Here is a 24484-nt window from a genome sequence, read left to right as displayed (position 1 = left end):
TGCCGAATGTAATCATGCGTACGATGTTACACTTGGCAGAAAGTTAAAAAGAGGTTCACAGCTACCAAAACCAGAAAAGACTTAAAATAAAAAGACACAACATCGCTTCTTGATTGTCAAAATGTATAGCGCACCATTTTGTGTTGAGGCTTTAACGTGTACAAATATTTCAGAACACAGTTTCCGCTATTATACCTTGTATCTCTGCCACAAATTGACGGGTGGTCCCCGAACAACATTAGCGTGGATGACCAGAGCATTGTAGATGTTAATAAAGAAAGCAAGCGTTTCTTCTCTTGTCATTCCTTCGAGCTTCACACGCTGTAATTCAGCTGTGTGTTTTATGTAGGCCTTAAATTCTGGGCTCTGTCCCATGGCGTCGTAGTCCACTCCCTGTTTAAAAAAAACAAATAAATGAAAGAAACTACAGCAAAAAAGTATCAAACAGCTGTAAATATACTAAGGTTTAAAAACAGAATACGTTCTCTACTTCTGCTCAAATAATGCCGAATAGAAAACCAAAGAGAAAACAAATAAATTAAAAAAAAAAAAAAACAACTTCCGTAGGGAAATAACAAAACTTTGCGAAGGCCTCAGCTTTTCATCTTGTATGGGAACAGTTCAGTCACGCATAGTTCTCGGAAAAAGGGTGTAGATAATAGAGATTTAGCATCGCGTATACAAACGGCAAACGTTTCTTTTTGGCGTGTGTGAAAGCAGCAGACAAGAAGCAGCCTGTTGCCGTCTTCCCTTCACTTAAACGCTTTGCTAAATCTCTCTAATGGGCAGCGCATCGAACGCTTAGAGTATATGATAGAAAAGTTTTAATTGGGCGTCGAAAGTGATTGTTTTTTCCATACCTACAGTGGTGATTGGCTTCAAACTCTCGCGTCATTTTCAACCAATCAGAGGCGAAAGCGTAATCACTTGTGAACTGCTTGCACGGGTTTTCAGGCTTTTTTCCCGCGCTTTGCATCGGTGTTACGCATTTAATTTGTTTCGCGTTGTGATTGGCTTTATAGATTCTCCATTTACTGCGATTGGCCTGCAATAGACTTCTTTAGCTTGTACGTTTTGCTTTCCTATTTCAGACCACGTGATGTCACTCTAGAGAACAGTTCCTTTCAAATGTCGTGTCATGCACGTGCTTACATGTATGTAAGAATAACTTATGAAAACTGAAGCAAAAGGAAAATACCCTTGAGCACATCACGTGGTCTACCCTGGGTGACAGAGGAATTTTTTTTCAAGGTCGGAGAGAACGCTCAGCGATACCAAATCAACGGTCGAGGACGAAAAAAAATATATCTCTAGTCGCACGACCCCAGAACCTCATTTCCATGTCATCAAACTGGGACAGAATTTGTCCTAATTCGCTGATTGGGCATTACGTTCGAGGGAGTTTCTGATTGGACAAATCGAAAAACCGGTTCTCAACAGCGTGTGCTGCTTCAGTGGCTTCACGGCATTGAAAACGTGAAAAGATCCATTTTAATTAATTGTAGTTAAATTATTTTGCTTATCGATTCGGCAATGAGAGCGCTTGTAGATACTCAAGCTCGTTTGATAGCGGTCGGGGGAATTAAGGTGGCTTACTACAGGTATCCGAAGAAAAAATATAAACATTTTGAAATCTGTGAAATTAAAGCAATTATTTATGTCTTCATGTCTAAGTGCGAAGTTTTTGTGATAGTAATAAGTTCTACTTTACACATGACGATGAGTGAAAGGAAAACTTCACACTTCGACTCGCTTTGAGGAGGAGGCAAACATGGACTTGGAAATGGCCAATTGAGATCAGCCCTTTTGGTAATAGCATGTTGTTAACCGCAACGTAAATAGTGTTCATAACGAATGCTTTTTCTTCAACTTTTCATGGTTCTTGGGACAAGCTGAATCTTTTCAACTACCACACTGACCTTTCCATCCTTGGACAGAAACTGGCTGTACAGCTTCAGGATTAGGCGTCTCAGCTCTTCGGCCACTTCAGGAGCAGGACGAGGCTCGCATAAAGAGCTCATACCGGAGTTGAGCGCAGTAGTTTCATCGTCTTCCAGCAGACGATACAAACTGTCATCATCTTTGAATTCCGTTTCTTTTCCTTTCCCGACGCCATGACCAAAGTTTCGCTCCACCAGCTGACGACACATTTCAATTGCCTTCTCCCGGTCTGAAACAAAAAAAAATAAATTTGACATAAAAGAAATTTGCATTAGACTACTATGCTCAGCAAAAGGCTAAAAAGCGGCGTGCTTCTTTGTCGAAGAAAGAAAGAAAAATTTTTATTTGCTCGTTGTATCATTTTCCCTTTGCTTGGTGCCAGCTGACAGCCAGACTGATTATGATAGTTTCGCAAAAACTGCAAAGTAGTTGTGCTGTTAACTTCATTCGTGTTTTTATAGGGGACCCATACAAACTGTCTGACCGTTAAGATATTGTAGTGTACTGGTATTATAATCACATATTATGACAAAACAAAAGTATTTTTACCTGAAGTGTTGTTTGTGGTAATCCTTGTGGGTAAAAACGACGAATTTTAGTGATTTGAAAGAGTTCATGTTCGATGTTTGTGTTCGACAAGGGTGGAAAGCTCGATTTCGGACCGCTCCAGCACCGACCCGGCTTTTAGAAACAAATTGCCATCGTACAGGTTTCAATCACGCACCAGGCAAGCTGAAAGCCAGAGCTTTGAAATCCGTCCAAAATTCGAAGCGATAGACCTCATTTTTCGATGTTATTTGAGGTCTTAGAAGGATTTCAGATATAACGGTATGAGAGGAAACCTCTGGCTTTCAGCTTGCCTGGTGCGTGATTTGAACATGTTGAAACCTGTGCGATGGGAATTTGTTGCTGAAAATCGGCTCGGTGCTGGAGCGTTCTGTAATCGAGCTTTCCACCCTTGTCTTTCTATTGATGCGCTCAGGTGAACGTCGAACACAAACCCTTCAAATCACTAAAATTGGTCGTTTTTAGCCACAAGGATTACCACAAACAACATTCCTGGCAAAAATACTGACATTAACGGTCACACAGTTTGTATGGGTCCCCTATGGTGTTTTTAGTCAAACATTGTTTATTTTGTAAACGTTAATTCTGTTCCAACCCAAACAGTCGGCGGCTCAAAAGAAATTTGCCGCGCAAGGCATAGGTATGAGAATGAGAAAAAGAAAAGACGGCATCCGGGCTTGTAACTCGTTTATTTATTTCGATTCGTTTCTCGGGCAAATTCAAGTGGTTCCTTTAAAAAAAAAATACATAAATTTTTACCATCACCCTCGGCTGACATGGAAAGATAAAAAGTCTGGAAAAAACAGTGTGTTTCATTTTGCTAATTAACGTCGCTCTCTCTTTGGTCAGAAAAACTCAAAATTACTCAATAACTTTTTAAAAAAAATAACCTTGCAAAACATTTGCAACTTGTTCTAAGCTACAGCAATTGATGAAATATTAGGAAAATCAGTAAAACTGATCAAGAGTTTCTCTCTTTTCGCAGAAACGATACTTTGCAATAATTTGGTTTCTGTAAATTAATGCCAATTTTTCTAGTTTACTTCCATTTGATATTTTAAGCATAATACTAAGTTTACAACTATCACTGAGAAAAATGCAATTTTCCCTCATTACCAGGTATATTGTAAAAAGGAATTAGCTGCTGCTGCTGCTGCTGCTGTGGGAGGCGGGGTGGCCTCATGGTTAGTGTGCTCGACTCCGGATCGAGTGGTCCGGGTCGGGTCCTGGCCGGGAACATTGTGTTGTGTTTTTGAGCAAGACACTTAACTCTTTCCACCCAGGTGTATAAATGGGTACCAGCGAATCTAATGCTGGGGGTAACCCTGCGATGGACTGGCATCCCATCCAGGGGGGAGTAGAAATACTCCTAGTCGCTTCATGCTACAGAAACCGGAGATACGCTCGGGCTGATGGGCCTTCTAGGCTCACAGCAGACTTTACCTTTACCTGCTATCATAGCATTAACGTTGCTATGGTAACCTGACTTGAGTAATTTTTACAAAAAGTTTATCTCCAATTCTTGATCTATGACATGGTTTGTTTTTGAGGCTTAAATGATTTATCCGTTGTAGCATTAAAAATAGTTTTCAATGCACCTTAAGTCTGACTCTCCATCCTTTATAAATGGAGACATTTTGAATGAACCAAGACATTGTTAACAGTTAAAGGCCTGAGGGGATCCCCAATGACAAGAAGAATCATTTGGCGTCAGACAGAGTAAAATCTGTAAGTCAACACTGAAGGGTAGCCTGCCAGCAGGATCTCTTTCTGTGGTGGGAGCACAGAGAGAAGGAGAACAATCCTTCTATGTCCCCCAACCCCCATTCCCTCAGAGAGTATGCTCGCAGGTAATAGTTAAAGGGTTTTAAAATTAACCTCAGTCAGGAGCCTATCAAGAGTGCCTCAGTCCTATGTGCTCTGGACTAAGAAATGTCATTGTTTCGTGTAAGGGTTAGTTTCTGTGAACTCCAGAAACAACTCATAAAGCTCATACTTACCAACTTTCTTGGAAAGCATAAGCCAGTCAACAAGCTCCTTGCCAACGAAAGAATTTTTATGAAAACGTATCCCTTTACGGTGGTCTTTGATAATCCCACTATCTTTTACATCCTTAACAAGCTGGGCATATTCATCCAGTTCACATGTAAAGTCAATATCATCACCTTCCTTGTCTGTGAATATAATTAGAGTAGATGACTAAATCATAGTGCAAGTCCAGCTTTAGCTAGGAAGTTCACAAGCATGTATGTAACTAATAAAGATTAAAACATCATCTAAAAAAATCATCTTTCAAAATATGTTTAACTTTCACACTAACTTTGGCATTACCACAAACATTAAATGAAACATAGCTAACTAACTTTGGAAACCATGAATATTAAATCAAACTTAACAGAACATGATTGAGACCCCAGTTGACTGAAGGCAACAAGTGAATTCCCAAGCGTGGTTACGAGTCAAGTTTGGAACCAGTGAAAACAAAGCAGCGCTATTTCAAATGGGTGCTTACACTTAAATGTGAAATTTGCATGACTCGCTGGCTCGCAGATTGTCCAACCCCTTCACATTGTAACTTAAGCAACCATAAGAAATCTTTTTTTTTACCTTTTCCATCAACAGACTTAGGGAGAGGTGGCTGAGGAGCATCTGGTGGGGCAGGATTCTCCTCCACCTCCCTGATCAACTCCTGGAGTTCCGACTCAGTCTACAAACAGAAAAATAATGACAAAGATATCTTCATACCATATGGTGTGGGTTTGACCCTTGTTTGGAAGTGTCAGAATTCTTAATAGGTCTTCATCGATACTGTTATTTTTATTGTTTCATTGACAAAATCCCAGCCACTTGTCTACCACTAAAAAATGACTTGAACCAGAGGTAAGTTGGACAATGTCAATCCACAAGCATAAGCTCAGCTTTAACTCCAGAACACCACAACGGTTGTTTAATACCAGACATACCAACAGTTGGTAAGCTCTAAGTAAACTGTTCAATGTTACAGTAAATGACTACTTCCAATGTACACAAGTATACACATGAAAACTAACCATGTTGTATTCACTTTTAATGACAGTATGACAGAGATAAATTACGCTGCTGAAATGCCTTTTGAAAATTCAGTGCATAAGCACAAAAGTTAAATTCCCCATCCCCAGAAAGGCCTTTCCCAGGCAAAGCAGCCAAGTTTTGACTTGATTGGTACATTATTCCACTGACACTAATCAATTATTCTCCCACTATCTCTTGTGTCAATTCTCTCGCCTACAGTACAAAGTATGCATTAAATTCTCATTTGCTTCTTGTGCAATGTGACCTAGCTCAAACATTCATTTGCCTTTAAGCGCCGATCAACTCGAGACTTCAACATCCCCACCCCACCCCAAATTCCAAAATGGTGTTCAAATACCCTACCCTATTGTCGGATTTGTCCGTCATACCCTACTAAAGAACAATCATCGTCGGCTCCTTTTGAAGACCTTTTTTGTAAGCCAATCGCTCACAAATGCTATATCTCTTCCTTTAAACTCTTCCATCTCATCTAAACACGTGTTTAATATTACATGTAGCTGTAGCGACTTCGGCGCCCGAAAACTTACACTTCGGTTCAATTTTCCAGGTACAGGTCAAATTCCCCACTTCCCGGGCACAGAAGATAGTCAAATGCCCAGGGTTTGCCCGAGGGGGAGGGGGGATGTTGAAGTTTTGATTAGATCGGCGCATTACTGTATTTACATCGATCCAGATAATTTATAAAAAAAGGTAATAAATGCAAGACAGAAAAATGTATAACCACAACATAGACATATGCTGATGCAGGGATGTTTTACGTAATGATTGACTATCTCAGCTTCCTCCTGTTGGTTAACGCACCGTCATGACACAACAATGTGACGTACCACCTAAGTCACGTACCAGAAATAAAATTGCATTTTAGCGAATGTCAGACATCAAGAGTTTCACATTGAACATGCAGGGACAAATTTTTCTTAGCTTTGACAGTAAAACGTGTTCAAAGTCTGTGTGGTCGGGAAAATTTCTAACAACGTTAAACCTCCAATTAACTGTCGACTTTCACACAAAGCTAGCTAAATAAGCTTATAATAACAAGCACCTTGGTTGCCGTAATGTTTATTTAAGGTGTTGAAGGTCAACAATATTAGGAATTTTAAAGGAGAATTTAACAGATCTGATCGATAGAAAAAAATTAATCCAAAATACTCTTAAATTATTACGCTTGCTCGAGTCTTCCCAATCGCTATGGATCTCCTCCCAGGCCCAAATTGATAAACACTAAGTTTGAATTTGAATCTATTTAAGCTTACATGCACTCAAGCAAACAGATCGAACTTTGGAAAACCCCGGGAGTATCATCTTACCAGTTTATCGAAGTCGTCGAATCCGCCAATGTGTTTGTTATTGAAGAATATTTGAGGCACTGTATTCCTTCCCGATCGCTGCTTCGCTTCGCCTCGACGCTCTGGATAAGTGTCCAAATTGATGTCGATGTACTCTAGGCCCAATTTTTGCATTTTATCCTTAGCCCGCATACAAAATGGGCAACCAGTGATCGAAAAAATAATGACTCGTCCCTTCATATTTGTTGAGTGACAGAAGATAAGCCGAGGAAATGTTGCGACGGTCTTCGCCGGAGAGGAATATCTCAGAATATGTGCAACGTCATAAACACACCTGCTTATATCAAGCGTGACGGAGGGTGTGACCGCGAAAAAGGAAAAACAAGGTACATACGTACCCATAGCAACATAATATGGACTGGTCAACTGGATTTTTAGCGAAACAAAATGAAAGAGTCAAAGAACAATGAAAAATTTTTGATGCCTTGGATGCGTTTGGTCACGTTCCAGTTCATCCGAGCTCGTGTTCGCGTCCGAAAATGTTGGAAGTTTTCCTTACTGAATGGAAGGTCTTACGTGACGTCATAGCCGCCATGACAAAAGATCCCTCATTAGCTTCCCCCTTTGTTCGTCCACCAGAATTCGTACATTTCTTTATTGTTATTGGCGTCTCTAGAGGTTGGTTTAAAACGTCCTATATAACCCAAAAGGCAATACACTTAGTTGCAGTCCTTTTGGGAAAACTATTGTGGTTGCTCTGATTAACTTTTCTTTTTTGCCAGTACAATTGTGAATTCGGGGTTAGCAGCGCGAATAACATCTTTTTTTTTATTATTGAAGTTATCGCGTAGTCGCCATTTTAGTTAAAATTATTTGACCCCACTGATAAGCAATAGCTGTTGTATGTAGGTAACGAGAAAAACATTCGTTGTCATATGCTCACAACATTGTTATCTAGGATTTCGTCAAAAATTGCGAGTTGAATGAAAGATAGGAAAACGCGTAGTTATTCAGGACATGCCCTCACACCCAACATAAAACGGACTTCAAAACGGAAAAAACATTCAGTATTTCTATTTTGGAATTTTAAGATCTAAAAGGGTAAACTGCCGAGTTTTCTGTTGCGGTTACGTCATCTATGTAAGGGATCCGGAGTTTAAGAAACGATGGACAGCTACGGCAACAACAACGCCAAAAGGCAGTAATCCATGGATATTATTTGTTAACAGAACCAAAATGCTCGTGCTTCACGTGCAGCACGCATTTTGAAACATTTCTCTTCCGTACTCGTCAAAACTACTACCTAAAATGACCAAATTTAAGGTTTTGACGACAACGTGGACAAACTGCAGTGAATCTTTCAATCTCACTCTTTACTTCAAATCCGTCCGTACCAATCCCGTGTTATAGGACACTTCGCTCATATTGTATAATATAAACATTATGGAGTAATCATATATATGTGCATGAAATATTAAGAATAGCTCAAAGTTATATTTCGAACTCACATTTTCGTCGTAGTAGCAGTCAGTCGTGGTTTCTTTTCCCTTATGCCATGTGGGTGTAGAAGGATCACGTTAAGTCATTCAGCGATACTCGAACACCGGCTTTTTCACACCGGCAAGAGACCTGAATATCCTGATTGTGACCTCCTTCACTCAGAAGCCCTCAAAGCTAATCCAGCCAGGTCGACCACAAACTGACAGAGACAGACCAAATCCCCTTCGTGAACAGTGTGTGAGTTCTTCAACATCCCAAGTTGTTAACAGCAGGCTTATTTACAGTCCTTATCCAAGAAAGCTTTAAAATTTAAACCTTTTGCGGATGTCAGCACTTCCTCCTCAGTTATTTAAAGACCCTGAGTGCTGATCCGGCCGGGGGACGGTTTGAACCCACAACCTGTCACAAAATTTCTTTCCGGTATATATGTTCTTTTTTCCTTTTGCTTTAACTATATTTAAATCGTTGTTATTTCATAGTTGTCAAACGTCTTTCTTAAGAGTTGATTATTTTGCATTAGTACCATCGCTTGATATAGCAAATTTATTGCCCAGAGGAAATAAATGGATTTACGCTGAGCCAGAACATTTACGCATGCGCGGACGGAATGTTTGAACAAGAGAGAAAAACGCAGTACCTCCAGACACCGGCGCTGGAGCGTCGTACCAAACGAGTCATCCCGGGATTTCGGCCCGTGCGATCGCTTTTGGACGCAGTTGGCCCTTCGCTGCTTTCTGCTACCGACCTTGCTTCCCGGTACGGCATTGAGGGAGAGATATGTCGGGCCCTAAACCATATGTGACAAATCCCACGCCTACTCACAGCTCCAAACCGCCCTTGTCAATTTAATGTAAGAATTTGATGGCTTAAATATACAAGGGAAAAGTCATTTTATCTGACATGTGGTAAGCACTGAAGGTCGCAGATTACAAAGTGTGCGCACGCGCCCTACTAAAGTTAACATACATACATGCGTGCGTAAACTTTATTTCATCTCGAATTTCAGACTAACTACAAGAGCTAATATCTTCGAGACATTATCTTTACAGCTAAAATACATAGCATATACAGATACATACTAGATAGATAATATTTAAAGATATACTAATTATAAAGAAAAGCCGCTGTACAAAATGCGGCCCTGGATTCTCTTTTGAAGTCTGTAAACTCAGCGGTACGGATAAAATCAGATACCGCATTCCGCAACTTAGCTGATACGTAAGAAAAAAGAACTAAGAAACATAACTGGTTGATCAGTCTAGGTTTTGTTGAGGGACAGAACGTAATTTTGGCGAAGATCATGCCTAAAAAGAGGACGGCAGCGATAACGTACTTTTTAAATAAGCAGGAAACCCCTTAAAAAAAAAAAAGAAAGAAAGAAAACATACCTTTATAAAGTAACATGATGAGATTTTGAATGTGTTTATTCCATAGAAATATAGAGTTTGACTTAAGTAGTAAGAGGACAGGTAATCTGCAAATATAAATCTGGTTAGTCTCTTATTAACAATATACCGTTTCTTTAATTTGACACGAGGATCACAGCGAAAAAAGCACAACTTTGTAGAGAATTTTCCATGACAAATATTTGTTCAGAAACCAAAACTCTACGTTAAGTGCACACACCAGGGTTGTTGCTTAGTATCTGGCTAGAAATCGCCTTCTAAATTTTTTCTCCGGCCGCGCTTCAGCCACTTGATGAGGCGGCCAGTCTCGTGCCTCTCAAGTTGCCTCGTCCATGCCCAAAACGAATTCTGGTTAATTGTGGCATTCCATGACAAGGGAAGACACCCGATTGTCATTTCATAGATTTTAGCTTTCGAAACGTGCCCAAATTGTATCGGTTGGTCCTGGAATTCGTCCACAGAAAGGCCAGAGAGACAACTTCACTCCTAAACCGCCGTGTTTACAACAGAGCATTTTAGGCGTCCCAGTCTGCGCGAAACCATTTCTCACCTCTGGGCTCTTTCAAAGGCTTGTCTTTACCCACATCCTAGCTTAATGATGCTAGGCTGCCGGCTTTTGTAGACGAAACTTCCCCGAAAAATCACTTATAATATGACAAACTTAACTGATTTGATCCCCTTCGTTCACTTCTCGAACACGGAGCGTTGACATTTGTCACGTGATTCCTTTTCCTGAGCCCGCCCACATTGACCCAAAACCGCAGATGTTTCAATGAGTACTTCTTATACGGTGAAGCAAAGTGCAACACACCGTCTATCGCCAGAAAAGTACTAAAAATAGCAATCACTTGGGACTTAAAGTGTTAAAGTTATGACTTCTGTTTACAATGTAACGTGTATGAGGAGGTAAAGGAGGTAAAACTCTCTACTCTGCGAGTTGTGCATCCTACACAAAGATCGCGCCTAGCCAAGTGATTAATAAGTTTCCACCAAGGATTGTGCAGTACTCTCACAGGTCTCTGAGTTAAGTAATCAGTTAAAGAAAGGAGGTTATTTATAGGTAACTTTATATATAACTAAAGGTATTTCGTATACTTATGCAGTATTAGGTTATCTGTTAAAAAGGGGTGGCCTTACATTTTGTAATTGCCACATCTTGTCAACTTCCAAAGATAAGTAATTTTAGGGATAACTGTTTCAGTAATTCTAGATGTAACGGATACCTGCCCCGGAATTCTAGGCATAAGGGATCACTAAAACCTCCCTAACAGGGGCTCACTTGGGTATTAAGTAATGGTCCGGCTAAGAAGCAGGCAGCCCAGCGGCAAAAGTACTTAGAAGCTGCTGCTCCAATCGAGGCATCTGATTGGCTAATATCGGAAAATGTCGAAAAAAGATGAGAAAAAAATGAAAAAAAAGCCTTTTTTGGATTTCTTCTTCCCCATGCCCTTGATCTCTGTCTCTCGGCCAAATTTGGGCATTGTTCTATGCGCCATTCGCCAATCGGCAAATGGCGCATAGAATCTTGACGATATTTACAAACATAGTTTTTGAAGGCATAATGATTTGTTCTACGAAACAGAATCTAATTTTTTAGACGGCAAGTCGATTACATTTTTCATTGAAATTCAAATTTCGCGCTTTTAGCTGCTTACACCAATGGGAACAGCCGAACTTAATTTGATTAAAAATGTTGGCACATTTTAACTAACCGACGCTATTGCCGCGGGCTATTGTTTTTCTGCCTGCTTCTTAGCCGGACCATTACTTAAGCTCGGAGTATTTGAAGGCCATGGATCATTTTGGTACTGCTCCTTGTTTCTGATCAAACTTCTGCAACTGTAATTTTCAAGTCTTTCAGGTTAGGCTGTGAGAAAGGTGGGCTTAAACAATCTCGTCTTCCTTTTTTTGGTGAACTGTTTAACTATATATTGTGATTGTTGTTCATGAATGGGAAGGGACTCTGTCGATATGCTTTTTTTTTTTTTTTTTTACATTTAATCTCGTGCTTTATCCTGCACACTGACTCTCCATTTTAGTCATTCCAAAAGATGGTCCAGTCGATTTGCTCTTGAATGGCACGCGGGGGGGGGGGGGGGGGGCGGGGTTACGCAATTGACCGTAAGCGTCAAAGTTATACGTGCCCAAATGTTCAAAGTTCTTGTTCAAGTAAAGGTAGATAGACTTAGGAAAGCACCACCTACCCATAAAAAAGTTCATCAACAATTTGCACATTCAACAAAAACTAAGCAAGTTCTTATCAACCACCAAACATGTGACGGAGCGGAACGTTACCGCGATAATATATAGATTTAGCCAAGCCTCAAAGCGGAGCTCCCGTTTCAAACCCCAGAAAGCAATATAGTGTTCATGGAAATAATTATGCTTCCGCATAAAGTACAAAATTAATCGACAACAGTGTGTACATTTTACAGTGATCAAACAGATAAAACACCTCTGAGCTGACAGCAGTAAGCAAACAAGCCTTGCAAACAATAACTAACAATTTTAATACACAACTAAAACTGAAATTACATGCACAGTGATCTCTTTCACACCATTGTCCGTTTGACCGACAATCTTTACTCCCTCCCTGTTCAGTTTAGGACAACAGCAAAAATCTTTACCAATTAAAAAGTCAGTGTAAAGTGTAGTAAATTCGCTAACTCGACTGCAATTTCACATTTAAACAAAGCAGGTCACAACTGGACTCCCATTTCACACAAAAAGCCTATAAATGTGATTGTTGAAATATATCAGAATCTCTTTCACCACGAAATTGCAAACGTTTTTGGCCTTTTTCCTTTTTTACCTAGTTTTCAAAATATGTGAGGCAACGAGGCATACGAGGCATATAAGCTTAATATTAAAGAAGGAAAACATTAAGCTTACCTGAAAGCTAACCGTTGTAAATAAGTGTTTTGCCTATCGTTCTATTTCTCTCAGCTTTACGTTGGTTTCATTTTCATAACGTTGGTTTCTCTTCTTTTCCTTCCTCGGCTTCTCTCGAGGATTTCTTTGCTTAAATTTCTTAATTTCGTCGTCTCTTCTCTCGTGCTCTTTCTTGCTCTTCTGCTCGTCACTAACGTGATATCCTGCCAGAAAAACGCGGGTTGCTAATGTAACGCTGCCACGCGATTTCCTGCCAAGGAAAATTGCCCGAACACTCCCGTCCCCAGAAGCTGTCCTGCTTCCCCACCTCCACCCCGACAGTCTGTACGATCGGACGTACGTGACGTCATAACCAAAATTTCTTGCATGGATAGATTACCAAAAAAATCGTACCCATAGTGCTCCGCTTGCGCGCTTCGAGCGCCTGACTGAGCTCCGCTATTAATCTGTACAATTGACTCGAATGTAAACCCTTTTTCCTTGCAACCCGCTCTTTTCTTGTGTCAATTATCTTTTCACACTTACTGTTACTGAATTCACGATTTAAGGAGAGATATATCAGCCCGAGAACCATAAGACAGCAATGGATAAGGCGCCGATTAAATTCTCCCTCTCTGGATAGAAAGAAGCACGGGGGACCCCAAACAGAGTTTTTGGCTTTTCTTTTTTTTTACAAATGCGCGTGCGTCCTGTACGTACTATCGTGTGATTGGTAGTGTGCTTACCACATGAGGAAATGCAAGAAAAAAAATTGAAATTATAGACTAGAGGAGCTACGAGAAGTCAAGTGGTTAATTAACCACGAATGGTTCAGAGGCCGATTATTATTGGACTCGAAGGAATGTTTACATTTAATTTGTCTATTTCAACTTTATAAAAAGTATTCTAGAGAAGGCGTTTTCAGCCTTCAAGATACATGCACCTAGACAGACCCCGCTGCGACTTGTCATGTGAGTTCAAAACATACATATTTGTGGTATTTTCATAAATTTCCCGGTGAAAAGAGTGGACTTATGAATTCCTCGCTTCGGAGAACCATCCATCACATTTCCATGTAACCTTGCGTTGTTGACTGCGTTGTTTGTTTCAAACTTCGCACATGCGCAGCCGTCGTTCAGCGCTGACGATGATGTGTATGCTCGATTTCCATCCGTTTTGGAAGTGCGATTAAAATCCTCCGCCCAACAAACAGCGGGATCACTGGTCCGCGTCTGGCGTTTTTTCGTGACGTAGCACCCGTCGCAATTGTATTTTGTATTCAGCCAATTGTATTTTGTACTTGGCGGGCAGGGGACTTTCTGATTGGTGGAAAATAGATTTGGCTGGACCAGTGATCTAGCCGTGTCCACGGAGGAACGCAGATCATGTGTTGTTTGAACCATTTGCCCACCCCAGAAGTCAACATTGTTCAGTATTGTTCAACAAAATCGGGTTGTTGCATGAATCCATTTGTATCCACAGATGAAGTCATCATTAGGACTTTATCAAGACGAAGAAGGGATACCACGATGTCAAGGAAGAATTGGCATGTCTTCCGTACGATACACGATTTCCGACTCTGTTGCCGAGAAGTCAATATTTCACTAAGTTGGCGACTCGTAAGTGCCATGATCAAGTGATGCACAATGGAGTGGCAGAGACCTTGGTTCAAGTTAGGCCAAGGTATTGGATTGTGAAGGGCAGACAAACGGTGAAGAGTATAATCAACAAGTGTGTATTGTGCAAGAAACTTGAAGGTCGTCCATACGAAACGCCACCTACCTCTCAACTTCCAGGGTTCAGATTGTCCGACGAATTTGCATGTACAAGTATAGGAGTTGACTTTGCGGGCCCCGTTTATGTCAAGGACATTTATCACAAGAGTGATGATACGAACAAGGCATACATCGTGTTATACGCATGTGCCTCCAGTTGTGCAGTTCATCTCGACGTCGTCCAGAGGTTGACAACCGAAGCTTTCGTGAGAAGTTTTAAAAGGTTCATTGCCAGACGAGGTGTTCCAAATCTTGTAGTGTCAGATAATGGATCCACTTTCAAGAGCGAAGACCTGAAGAAGTTGCTAGCAGACCACCGCATAGAATGGAAATTTAATGTCGCGTTAGCTCCTTGTTGAGAAGGATTTTTGAACGTCTTCTTAGATCAACTAAACGCTGTCTTAAGAAAGCCTTAGGAACCGCGAGAGTCAGCTATGAAGAATTGCTCTCTGTTGTTGTGGAAATAGAGGGAATACTGAATTCACGAGTGGACCCACGTACGTGGATGGTGAATTACGAAGTCCGTTGACGCCGTCACAATTGATTATTGGTCGTCGCCCGTTGAGTAAAGGAGAGAGAACTCCGTCGGATGCGTCTAAGACAAGAAGTGAATGTCAAGACGTGCGAAGTATCTGACAACTGTTCTTTCGCAGTTTTGGAGACGTTGGCAGAAGGAGGACTTGACAGAGTTACGTGTCCATCATAATTGCCAACTGAAAAACAAGCAACCAACCGTCAATGTAGGAGACGTTGTTTGCATTCACAAGGACAGGACGCAGAGACTATTTTGGAATATGGGAGTGGTCAAATCCCTCATTACAGGACGCAATGGATTTCACCGAGCAACAGTGGTGAGAACTCGAAGTGGAGATCGAGTAATGACAAGACCCTTGAAGAAGTTGTTTCCTGTAGAAACTGGATTAGAAGTACATGAACATCAGAACGGGAACACAGATTTTCCTATTACCTTTGTGGGAAACGTTGAACAAGAACACATAGCTGAACATTAAGGATTGCAAAATAAACAATGATGAACCCTCTCCTTTTTTTCTGTTTATGTCGCCACGAACTTCAGTCGTTTATTGTTGATTGACCCTTGTCAATCAAGGAGGGGAGTGTGTTAGAAATATATTTGACATAAATAAGCATACATTACGTGTGGCAGGAAGAAAGTCACGTGAAAAGAAGGACTCAGACTGAGTAATTGATCGATCGTCGGATCGCGTCGAGTGTCAAGTTTGAGTATTGAGTTTTAGATTTCAATCATGCTTAAGGCCTGAAACCTTCGAGTGAAGTGGTAATTCGTATGGAAAATTGTAAAGAGATCATTCACCGGGAAATGAATTAAATATACAAAAAATATTCATTACACGGCCTTTCACGTTTCACAAAAAAGAAGACATTTTTGACACGAATTTACGTAATTTACGATTTTACGGTTGCTTTAGTTGTGCCATCCTTGGAAAATTCTCAAGGTCCTCAAGGCGAAGTGTCGAGGAATTGAGGAAACTGCTGACGGAAGTGCGCCAATGCTTCAAGGAGAAATCGGAAGCTCAGCAAACTTACACAACATTTTTTTCGATTTCGGTCGGATTTTCTCGCTTTTTTCGCTCGTATTTCGTACTTTCTAGACTTTTGGAGTTTAAGGAATTTCAAAAACAATTATTCCATTCGCGCTTGTTGGATATGAGACTGGTTATAGCCAACTCGGCGCTACGCGCCTCGTTGCCTATTTACAATCTCATGGGAAACTTAAAGGAACGAGGAAGGAAAAGAGCGTTTTCACGTGACGTCACGAGCTATTGACAGGTACTTGAAAATGAGGCTCCGCTGTATTGGTGTTCCACGTGAGTCATACATACGTTGTAAAGAAAGATACAGAAATTTTCATAGTGAGCTCACTTTTGCTGCGTTTTAAATTATTTTTAGCTAGATAATGTCCCGTAAAATAATATATCTAATGCTCTAAAAGTTGTAGAATCCAATTGGCGTTTCAGATTGCTTGAAATCTCAACACTTACAGGAAAAAAATAAGGTTGGAATTAGAATTACTGATCAGCCAGTGAATCTTGGAGATTATGCCGAGAGCCCTGATTCAAATGTCAAGGAGCGATACAGAGAAAAGATTTCTCCTACTGGAATTGATCCATTTATAATTCCGGACAAGAACTTTGATCAAGAATGTTTACCACCGGTAGAATCAGTCGATTCAGTGGTGCTTGAAACAAGTCACTATTTGCAAAAACAGTTCATCACGCAACTACGAAGTCAAATAACGACTGACAGCATAGCTCATGACTGCATCGCGCAAATCTGAGATGCGCCAACCAACCACACAAGTGAACAAATGTGAGAATACATATACGTTATTGAAATTTATCCATTGGTGCATCTCAGATATGTTTAACATGACTGCCCAATGCAGTTATGAGCTGTGCTGTCAGTCGTTACTTGTCCCACATTTCACCCTGCTCGGTCTCCAGTAGCTCACTGATTATATAGCACCCGACTAGATCACGGATCGAGTGTCGTGGGTGTAGAACTGAAATAAAAAGACAGTATTTGACCTTGCCGAAGCGGTGTAAGTCTTAATCAGAGGGCACACGCGAGTGCAAAATGTATCTTGGCTTGCCGTTTCAAACGAGAGTTGCTCTTCGAGAAAATTAGTCACAGCACAAATGGCTTTGCGGTTCGCGCAGAGAACGCCGTTTTCTAAAGGCGAAACCTCACGTAGTATGGTGTTGAAAAACTGCAACACAAATAAGTAACAAATCAACACAGCGAAAAATGAAGCTCGTTAAAGGTTACTTAGAGGGAATAAATGATCAACCGTACATTTCAAGAGCTGAATGCCTTAAACTTGTAAAGGCGCTAATTTTTCTCTCGGAAGGAAATATCCTTTAAGCACGCAAGTTACAACACTACTCCATCTAATTTCAAAACAACAGATAAAAAGAGAACTGATATAACTCAAACGCAAGCACACCTCTTGGGGATCGGGAGACGTTATACTTACTGGGTTTTTTCCCCGTGGCTTTTGTGTGCGCCTGTACAATGAGAGTAATCTATAAAGAAACACAACAACTTTACGTCGATGGAATATAAACTTTTTTTTAATTTCAGGAGACAAACTTGTAACACATGAAGTGAAGACAGCAAAGCTCGAATGCAGCAGACTTTCCTCGAGCCTGCCTACAACTTGTATGATCCTAGACAACATTGTTGGGACCATGAAGTCAAAAAGCATAAGCGCTTTCAATAGCAAAGCATGGGTGCAATCTCCCCACCCCTCTCCTCCCTTTCAATGTTGACTTGAAACATTCTGAAAAGTTGCAGCTTAGGGTGAAGGGGGACACTTGAGAGGCCGCTATGAGGAGATTTATTCAGTATAGAATATTAGATACACCTTTAAGGCTTAAACCGACTTTTGGAGCAAATGGAATAAGGCGTGCAATTCTACATTTGGCGGAGGGTTCCAAAGGAATAGCTCCCAGCCACCGAAACCATGAACAGACTATTGACACATATGCGGCAGCCCGGCCATATTTTTCAGATAAATTCAGTTTCGCTAAGCTTTCGCGCTGCCATTTCGTTGAAACGAGACGAACTCAGACAAAACCGCATGCGTAACCACAAACTCTCCTTTGGCAGTAATGAAAGAAAAGCCTGAAAATTTGAGGCTTAAACGGGATTCGAACCCACGACCTCTACGATACCGGTGCAGTGCGTCTTTAATACATTCCAGGTGATCTGGTGACGTAATTCGGAAGACTGGGGAGAAACATTTTAACGCCGTATCCCACAACTGCGCGCGGCCTTATTTTCGAATTCAACATAGCAGAGGCGAGGTTAGAGTTCATCGGATCTACTTGAATGTCCATTCAGTAACAGGAAATGTGGTAGACACGGAATGATCTGTTGAGTTTTGGCGATGGAAATACTGCAGGGAGTTTGGAAACAACACCTAAGGCCGCGCGCGGTTGTGGGATACGGCGTTAAAATTTTTCTTCCCAGTCCTTTAAATTACGTCACCAGATCACCTGGTTGTTCCTTCACCATATTATCGACGGGTTCGGTTACGTACTCATAGAAAAAATGACCAGCTCCCAGTTGGCTTGATAGATCAATTGGTAGAACACTGCACCGATATCGCAAAGGTCATGGGTTCGAATCTCGTTCTTTTTCAGGTTTTCCTTTCGTTTTTGCTAAATTGGATTCATAACTGCGATGGTCTCAAAACTTGACCTGTTTCATTCCCGTAGTTCAGTTGTATGTCTTTAATACATGTTCCTTCACTAACTCTGCTAATTCGTCTGTACTGATCAGTCGAAGCAAAATTTGTAATTTCAAATGAAATGTCCTTTTTCCGGATTTAAACTTTTCATAAATTATTCGATAGCTACTATTTTCAATGAAAAAAGTGTTTATCATCATCATCATCATCACACAAGATATTAGGTTAATATCAGCGTACAAGGGGGCCTCTCTAATCAGCCTTGTGGTTTCATGAAGTCTCCTCGCTACAATCGTTGCAAAGCTGTGATTATTATTGCTATTTTCTGTGGTAAATAAACATTCATCCGTTCGTGCATTCATTCATCCATCCATTCATTAATGAAAATTTAATTACGAAAGGATGCAGCGCAAATTGTTTCTCTATGCCAACATCGTTAGAAGTCAGCTCAAAGACCACGTCCAAAGTCAAGCATAATTCGTGCTGATGTTTAATGGAGTTTAGCTTGCTTGTTTATCCTTACACACATCTTGTAACTCTGTGCTACAGACATGCTGCAGAATTCTTGGTTAAACACGCTCCCAATAATATGACTGCAGGAAATACATCAAGAAAAAATAATGTCCGTTGTTTCATACTATAAACTAGTCGGTGCCTAAAAGTAATTCTGTCCTTCCTTTCTCGCTGGAAGAAGCATTGTCCAATGTGAAATTTCTCTGTGGACCTACGGTCTTCCTTAAAATGTGCGTTGCGAATCTCGGCCATCTTGTGCAAAATAAACGAGGAAGTGGCTTGAAGTTTGATATGACTGCTGACCTCTTGCCATACCACCGTAGATTCACCCTCCTCCGCCTGCCAGAGCAAAGTTGGAAGCTGAAGACCACTTTCAAAACTGGCGACCACTTTTTCATTCTTTTGTATTTATGTTAATTAGACCTACTGCCCTCATTTTGATACAAATATTCTTTTGAAATTTGCTCGTCGTAGCGAGGCTAGAAAGGCTTAATAGCATTAAAACAAAAGAATATTTTATTTGGTCGCCATTATGAAAGAGGTCTATTAAATGGGAAAGACCTTTACCCGATTCACGCAACTCCTATGGGTGATACCCGCTGAAAGTGCGCCAAATTGCGCGGGCATCACCCGCTATAGTACGTACTAAAGTACAGGGATGTGATAATAATGGCGGGCTATCGAGCGATGAGAAAATTGGAGAGTAAAGAATGAATGACATTTGTATTCTAATTCAAATACAGTGTATTACAGGATAACATAGGTAAATGTAGACAGTCTATGTAGTATATGCTCACATTCCAATGAGAAATTAATCCCCGACGAACAGTATCATTTTCCACAACATTTGAGGTGAAATACATTTACTACGTTAGCTATCAGAATTAGCTTAAATAAACATATTTTAACATATTGGAGTATTTCCTAAAATTTTCCACTGAGCCCAGCTTGCAGCGTTTTTAGCGCACAGTTTCAGGTCAGAATTCGCTAATATATCAGGGTATTTGACCTGGAGCCGAGTTATGACTAACAAATTTGTGCGAGCAATCGATAATTCAATTTCGCCAAATTATCATTCTTTTCAGTTCTGTTACTAAGGAATGAGAATAAAATTGAAATCAGAGCGTTTTCAGCGGTTCTCTGTTGTATTTCGGATCGTAAAAGCACAGTTATTGGATCGCTATGGCTGCGGGAGTCGCGCACTATAGTACGTTCTCCACGGGGCAGTTTTATGACCGGCAAATTTGTGGGAGAAATCGAAAATACCAAATTGGCATTCTTTTTAGTTCCCTTACTGAGGAATGAGCATAAAATTGAAATCAGAGCGTTTTTAGCGGTTTTCTGGCGTATTTCGGATCGTAAAAGCACTTTTATTGGATCGCTATGACTGGAGTCGTGTACTATAGTACGTTATTCACCGGGCAGTTTCATGACGGGCACATTTGTGGGAAAAATCGAAAATACAATTTGGCAAAATTGGCATTCTTTTAAGTTCCCTTACTGAGGAATGAGCATAAAATTGAAATCAGCGTTTTTAGCGGTTCCCTGGCGTATTACGGATCTTAAAAGCACAGTTATTGGATGGCTATGGCTGGAGTCGCATACTATATATAGTACGTTATTCACCGGGCAGTTTTATGACGGGCAAATTTGTGAGAGAAATCGAAAATATAATTTGCCCAATTTGGCATTATTTTAAGTTCTTTGACTGAGGAATGAGCATAAAATTGAAATCAGGGTGTTTTCAGGGGTTTTCTGGCGTATTTTTGATCATAAAATCATTATACAGCTGTAGTTATTGGATCGCTATGGTTGGAGTCGTGTACTATAGTAGGTTATTCACCTGCCAGGTTTTTGTGGGAGAAATCGAAAATACAATTTGGTCTAATTGCCTTTCTTTCAGTTATTTGATCATGACTGTAAAATAATTAGAGTATTGAAATAAAATAAAGGGTTTTGAGTTTTGATTTGTCGAAATGATGAAGTTCGGACTTGCTATAGTGTGTTTTGGACTTCTAGTTCATTGCAGGCCTTCCTTTTTTGTAGAGTGTTATTTACCTTTTTGTGTAGTTTCTATTCGTCTCTGTGGTCCTTTTTAAAGATAATTATGTCGCGGCTTGATTACTCGTTAGATTTTGGAGAAAATCAAATACAAATGACGAGAAGTTGACACCGTTGGAAAGTTCACTTGATTTCTTAAATACACAGTATTAGACTCTACTTAAAATCCGCTTTATAGTTTTGCAAATTTATCATTACGTCATATTAAGTTTTTGGGTGTTACTTATGTAATTCATGATTTTATTAATTTTAATTTTTGTTGTTTGTATTCTTTAGATGCATGACAACTTATTTGTATTGTTTCTATTTAGTTAGAGATTTTAGTTGGGTGTCCCCCTGTAAACAGTAGATATTCTCCCCTGTTAGACTTCATTTGACACGTTAGTAAAGTCATCATCATCATCATCATCATTATTATTATTATTATTATTATTATTATTTATACTTCATCTTTCTTCTCTCCATTTTCTTATTTTAAGTGATCTCGTCTTTAGCTATGTGTTGTTGTTTTTCTTTGTGTTTGCCTGTCTTTTATTCTTATATTTGTGCCGCCCTGAATCGGCTTTTTTCCTTTGTTATACATAAAACTTTATTTTCTTCCTAGATTAGCAATTTAATTATTTTCTAGGGGGCACTTTACCTTACCTAAGTCCTACTTATTTCTTGTTTTTTACTTACCTGTGGTGCGAATAAACTATTTTTGTTGTTGAAATATGGTTATTTGATCGCGGTTAGTCAGTCGCGTGCTATGACATTTATATGATGGGCAAATTTGAGGGATCGGCAAGATTCGAAATGGCCGAAATCACGTTTCGATGTGCTGACTTTTTCATTACTGTTGTTGATTAAAGGGGGAACCTAGCCATGGGGTCGGCGCCACTTTAGCTCTCCCAGGGAAGGCCCCACGTTCTAGAAGACAGGTGGTTTTCGGGTCCTAGCTACCCCCGGATGGGAGTTGCTCACCAGACCACGTCAGGAACATGGGCGCTCCAAGGGGTCATCCTGCTATGGGGTCCGTTTTGACCCACCTTGCCCAGTAAGGCACTTACACCATTGAAAAACCCGGTTCTTTGGGCACCACTCACCCTGGATTTGACCCTGCCCCCCCCCCCCCATCGGATTCCGTGTGCCGACTCTTCAGGGCCCCTCGCAGGTGCATGCCAAGTTTCACCCCCGTAGCTCAAAGTTTAGTGTTTAATTCGCGAGGACTTTTTTCTTCTCAACTTCTGGAGAGCCTCAGGTCTTGTGTGGATGTAAAAATTTCACTGGATTTACCCGCCCAAGTGAACCCTAAAGATCAAAAGTGAAGTTAGCCCAAAATATTATATATGGTTGGAAAGGTACTGACGAGTTCTATCACGTGACGGAGTTTGGGCACCCTGCGATCTATTGGGTGCCCTGTGAGTTGTTTTAACCTCATAACATTCCAAGGTTTTACGCTCCCCCCCCCCCTCCCCGAGCTTCCACTTGGCATACAAGTAGAGGGCACTACGTCCCACCGAACGACACCCCTTTCGCCCCAGGGCGAATAAACCCCTGGATGTTACGCCCCTAAGTATGTGGCTTGAGTGCGTTCTATGTGGTCCTCGAACTCGTCGTTTTGCCATGCGGGAACTCCCCCAAAACGAGCTGGTCCCCTTGGATGGGTCATGGAGATGTGCAGTGGGTTGGGAAATCCTTCCATGCTATTGGCTTGGCTCCAGCACTTCCAGGGAAGGCTCTACACTCTATAAAAGAAGTGGTTTTTTTTGCAGATATCTCCCACCCTCCTCCCTCCTGAACGAACTCGCCCCTCCTGAGTGGGCCAGGGAGATGCGCAATCATCTTGCACATCCCATGGTAACCTTGGTTTGGCTCCAGCATGCCCAGGGAAGTCTCCTCACTGAATAGCAAAACACGTTTTTAGTACCTACAATTGTAGCTTCCCCCAGATTTGAACTGTACCCTCCGGAACCAGCTAGGACGATGCGCAATTGAGTGGGCCATTGGTTTGGCTCTAACTCTTCCAGTCAGGAGCTCATTACCCGGAACTTCCATCTGCATTGTACGCTTGAGTCAACCCTTTCCTGATCTTTCTGTTTTTAGAACTACGTTATTTTGACTTACGTGTCACATTTACGTACGTGACGTAAAAAATGGCTGACCATAGGTCTCTTGTGATTGGTCATTGTGAACATGTGTGAAAACACCCACTGAAGCCCCCTTGCAAGGTCCTTGTAAAAATCGAAAGATACAGGAAAGGGTTGACTCAGAGGGTTGGTGCTCTTGCTTCCTCTAGATTTGAGCCGCCCCTTATGACCCGACCAGGAAGATGCACAATTAGAAGGGCCATCCCCTGGTATCCTTGGTTTGCCTCTGGCACCTCCAGGTAAGTTCACCCCTTCCCCCTGGAATGAGGTGTTCCCCCTGAGCCCACCAGGAAGATGCACAATGAAGTGGGAAGGCTGTACACTCTTGAAAAAAGGTGTTTTTTTGCCCATAGCACCCCCCAGAAACAGCTGCGGTTCTCCCCGACCCAAAAAGGTTGTAGTGCACAATCCAAAACTCTACCGCCAGGCAAGTCTGGGTTCTGTAACTCTTCTGTGGAAGGCTCCACCCTCTGAGAAGAAAACGGTGCACATATTTTCTAAGACCGACAGCTGTTGTGGGTAGGCCTGAAAAGGTATTAAGTATACTTGTGGGTGGTAATTTTTAACCACTCTCTACAAACACTGACTACAGTTATGTGAAATATACAAGTGCTGGTGGACAAACAAAAGAAGTTAATCAGATGTCTGCTGTTTGACTGTGCAATTTATTTATTTATTTACTCAATACAATTACACAAATGAATAAAATAAAATGAATAAAATACAGAGATGAACAGTGATATGTGAGTAATTAGGTCAGTCTGTACAGAATAAAGGATTCCTTATTAAAAGTAAAGTGCCTAAGAGGAAATATATATGTATATATATGTAAAAAAACAAAAAAAAAATACTATTAGTCAAAGAATAGCAATTATATCATCTAAATAGGGGGCATCTAAAGTCAAATCATATCAACTCCAAATAATCAAAGAACTATAAAAATCTCTCCTTATTTGAATTGAAGTTATTAATATAAACTCATTTACTTTCCTACAAAACAATGATAAGTGCTGAACTGTCCTAATAGCTAGCAAAAATAGGGCTCGCAGTGGTAGAATTGTACTGAAACTACCATGAGACTTGCAGTGCTGCATGACACGCACAAACAGGTTTATGGATAAATAATGAT

At 40.8% G+C, this 24484-nt stretch overlaps 2 protein-coding genes across 2 annotated transcripts in view; one reads left to right on the top strand and one right to left on the bottom strand.

The window, feature by feature from the left end:
* Window positions 1–7224, bottom strand: part of LOC138052884 (uncharacterized) — a 14562-nt gene extending 7338 nt beyond the window's left edge. The window contains exons 1-5 of the mRNA XM_068899479.1: window positions 6888–7224; window positions 5116–5215; window positions 4509–4682; window positions 1920–2170; window positions 196–393 (exon numbers count right to left, since the gene is read on the bottom strand). Of these exons, the coding sequence (XP_068755580.1) occupies window positions 196–393; window positions 1920–2170; window positions 4509–4682; window positions 5116–5215; window positions 6888–7106 (942 nt within the window). The 5' untranslated portion in view covers window positions 7107–7224. The remainder of the gene's footprint in view (window positions 1–195; window positions 394–1919; window positions 2171–4508; window positions 4683–5115; window positions 5216–6887) is intronic.
* Window positions 7225–14282: 7058 nt separating this feature from the next.
* Window positions 14283–14777, top strand: LOC138054294 (uncharacterized). Its single transcript, XM_068900766.1, has one exon. The coding sequence runs from the start codon at window positions 14283–14285 to the stop codon at window positions 14775–14777; it is 495 nt and encodes a 164-aa protein (XP_068756867.1).
* The last annotated feature ends 9707 nt before the right edge of the window (window positions 14778–24484 follow it).

This window comes from Montipora capricornis, chromosome 6, assembly GCF_036669925.1.
Source record: "Montipora capricornis isolate CH-2021 chromosome 6, ASM3666992v2, whole genome shotgun sequence".
Taxonomy (NCBI): Eukaryota; Metazoa; Cnidaria; class Anthozoa; order Scleractinia; family Acroporidae; genus Montipora; species Montipora capricornis.
This window is presented reverse-complemented; position numbering and strand designations above follow the sequence as displayed.